The following is a 2,974-nucleotide window of genomic DNA, read 5'->3' as shown; positions in this document are numbered from 1 at the left end:
AAATCTACAATGATGAACCGGCTACGGAATAGCCTACCTCAGACATGTTGACGTTCTGTAGAGTAGGGCCGTAAACAGATCTTAAATTAAACCAGTTGGACACTGTACGGGAGACAAGGTCTGTACCGTCAAATTCGAGTCTGCAAACCTTGAAAGGTCACATTTGTTTGGCGCTGTCAGTTTTCCATTTTTTTTTGCGACTTGCGGTTTATATATTTTGGTCTACTTGAGATTTTTGACGAGCCGGATTTGCCATAGAGACAGGCAATCAGCCGGTACCCGACACGCGGGGACCTCGAGTGTCAGCTGGGTCGGACGGGCGACGTCGACGGAATACTGATTCAACGCTACAACTGTCCGAGACATCTCCAAAAGCATAATTTCAGCAACTTTCGGGTTACGTACGGTTCTGTGTGGAAAGATATCTCAATTATGAACACAAGTATATCTGAATGTAGTTGTGGAATGATTTAATATACACAAATGTATACAATTATTTATTTTTTTAATTAAAGAGAATGTCAAGTGGGCTTTACCATCCCTAAACATCAGTCCATATTTCACAAATTCACATGTAACCTATACACGCTTACAAGCACACTACACAAATACACTCCAATGATATAAGAAATAATTATTTCAATGGTACAAGATAAGCCGTCTGCAATCTCCTTAATTACAATTTGTGTCAAAAATAATCAAGAAAAATCTCGAGCTCAAAGTCACGTTGTCGTGACAACTTCCAACAGTCTATACAGGTGTCCGCCTTCTTCTTGTAGTCTTTTATACCGGCTGGTAAAACAGACTGTAACAGCAGATAACCCGCTGGTTACATCTGCTACAGCTGGTGGAGCAGACTGTACCAGCAGATAAACCCGCTGGTTACATTTGCCCCAACTGGGGAGAACAGACTGTACCAGTGGATCCACCCCACTGGTTACTTCTGCCCAAGCTGGGAGAACAGCTGTGCAGCGCTGTCCACGTTAACCGCTTCCTTTGGCGGCTCTCTGACGGTCTGCGGATACAGAAAAGAAAAACACTGATTAGGTCCTCAGGAAAACAAGAAGTGTTACTGTAAAGGGTGCCTATTTAACCACTAGGTGTGTCACAAGCCTTTTCATAAGCTATCCACTTGTAACATCACAAGGTAGTGTCATCTAATGGATAGACTAGCCCACGCCAAGCCTATAAGGTAGGCTGGCAAATCTTGTTAGACACACCCACGTCGTGATGTCACCAACAGCTACAAAAAGTGTCTCTGAGGACCGAACAGCAGGGGGCCTGTACCACGAAGCTCGCTTAGAGGGTTAGCGAGGTATGTTGAGCTCAAAGCCTGGGTTAGTTTGTACCACGAAAGTCGATCTCTTTTAGCGTCCGCTGTTCACCATGGTGACTTATGCTCGCAACCAACCTGTCGGGAGCAGTTTTTTTCGGCTTAGTCCTAAGCCGGAGATCGGCTACTTAAATCGGCGCGCTGCAGCTTCCTAGCCCCTCCTCTGACGAATGCGTCACCATTTGTGGGTGTTTCCGTGGACCTCGGCGCACTTCTCATACAGCGTCTCTCCGGAGACAGAGGGTTTTTACGGGGACAGAACCGATCCCTTGGCATCGTCTGACGATATTCAGATTTCAGACTTTATTGTCATTGTGCAAACAACGAAATTGGGGTTCTTCATGAGAGATACAGATTCTCATCAGAGGGTGTTCGTTATTTGATCGTCCTTGTTGGACCTTATGTAGACAATGATTACTAGCTGCGCATTGTGCCTCCGTGACAGAGTGCCAGAGTGGAGGTAGCGCGTCAGTCCTTGAATTTCTGCGCGGGGGGTTCAACTCCCAAGTGACGCGAATTTATGTGAAGCTTAAAAAGTCCCAATTCTCATGCATATGGAATACTTATTCACTAAAGCTTATGGAATTATATTTTTGTGCTTATTTCGAACTTGAACCCATATTTTCAAGGCCGTGCTGGCACCACATCTATGGGGGTAAAATGCATGATGATAGACCGGCGAATTTGAACCCCGGTCGCTGGCGTTCGGGTCTTATACTAATCCACTACGCTACAGCCGCTACCTCTCAGCGGTTGAAAACATGCAATACATTTCTTACATAGGGTGTATTTCAAGTGAATTCCCTAAATGATAGAATAAGGCAGGATGGACGTTGCTTATGCATTTGTAAATCATCATCATTCTATTTGGATTAATGGCGAACAATTCTGCATTTGGCATAGTTATTTTATAGACAATATGCAGAATCTTTTCACTTATACGCATATAGACTGCTTGATCTATCGTAAAGGTGCAAAAAAACGCCCCTTTCAAGTGAACGCGCACTGAAACTAAAGCGGAAAACCTGGTTCGACTAATTGAATCTAAAGTGAGAGTCGTGTACCGTTTAACTCTAATTGCGGCTCTGTCGAGCCAGTTTTCCCAAGAAAGCCTGGGTATGATCAGCGAGGTTCGTGGTATACCCCCCAGGTCTGGTGGAACAACAACGGCCTAATTGAGGAACTTTGGGCCTTGTACCTGCGTGGGTTTCTGCGGCGCAGGAGCCACACTTTTAGAGATGCTCTTCACGTCCCTCTGGACCTCTGTGAAGATCTGGTTCAGGTTCTCCACCTTCTCATGTTTCACAGCGTTCATCTGGAAAGACAACACGTACACACGTGATGTTGCTTCTCCAACAACACACTGCTTCGCAAGCGGGTGGCAATCAACAAACCTGCGACCCAGGATCACGCAAGGCGAATTCTCTAACCGTTATAGCGTTCTTAAAATACTAACCTTACGTTCAAATACCCATACTACCATACGCCGTAAAAATATATAGTATGGAAGTGCAGTATGCTAATAATACCAGGATGTTGTACTACAGCCGGCCGCATTTCGCTGTATGCAAGTCAGCATGCCTTTTAGCTATTCTGCCCAACAATCCTCTGCTCAACGTAAGATACGCTGTGTGTGCAACA

At 45.1% G+C, this 2,974-nt stretch overlaps 1 protein-coding gene across 1 annotated transcript in view; it reads right to left on the bottom strand.

Annotated features, from left to right (window-relative positions):
- Positions 1-455: 455 nt before the first annotated feature.
- Positions 456-2,974, bottom strand: part of rbis (ribosomal biogenesis factor) — a 3,722-nt gene continuing 1,203 nt past the window's right edge. The window contains exons 3-4 of the mRNA XM_030349533.1: positions 2,532-2,648; positions 456-1,015 (exon numbers count right to left, since the gene is read on the bottom strand). Of these exons, the coding sequence (XP_030205393.1) occupies positions 938-1,015; positions 2,532-2,648 (195 nt within the window). The 3' untranslated portion in view covers positions 456-937. The remainder of the gene's footprint in view (positions 1,016-2,531; positions 2,649-2,974) is intronic.

This window comes from Gadus morhua, chromosome 23 (assembly GCF_902167405.1).
Source record: "Gadus morhua chromosome 23, gadMor3.0, whole genome shotgun sequence".
Taxonomy (NCBI): domain Eukaryota; kingdom Metazoa; phylum Chordata; class Actinopteri; order Gadiformes; family Gadidae; genus Gadus; species Gadus morhua.
This window is presented reverse-complemented; position numbering and strand designations above follow the sequence as displayed.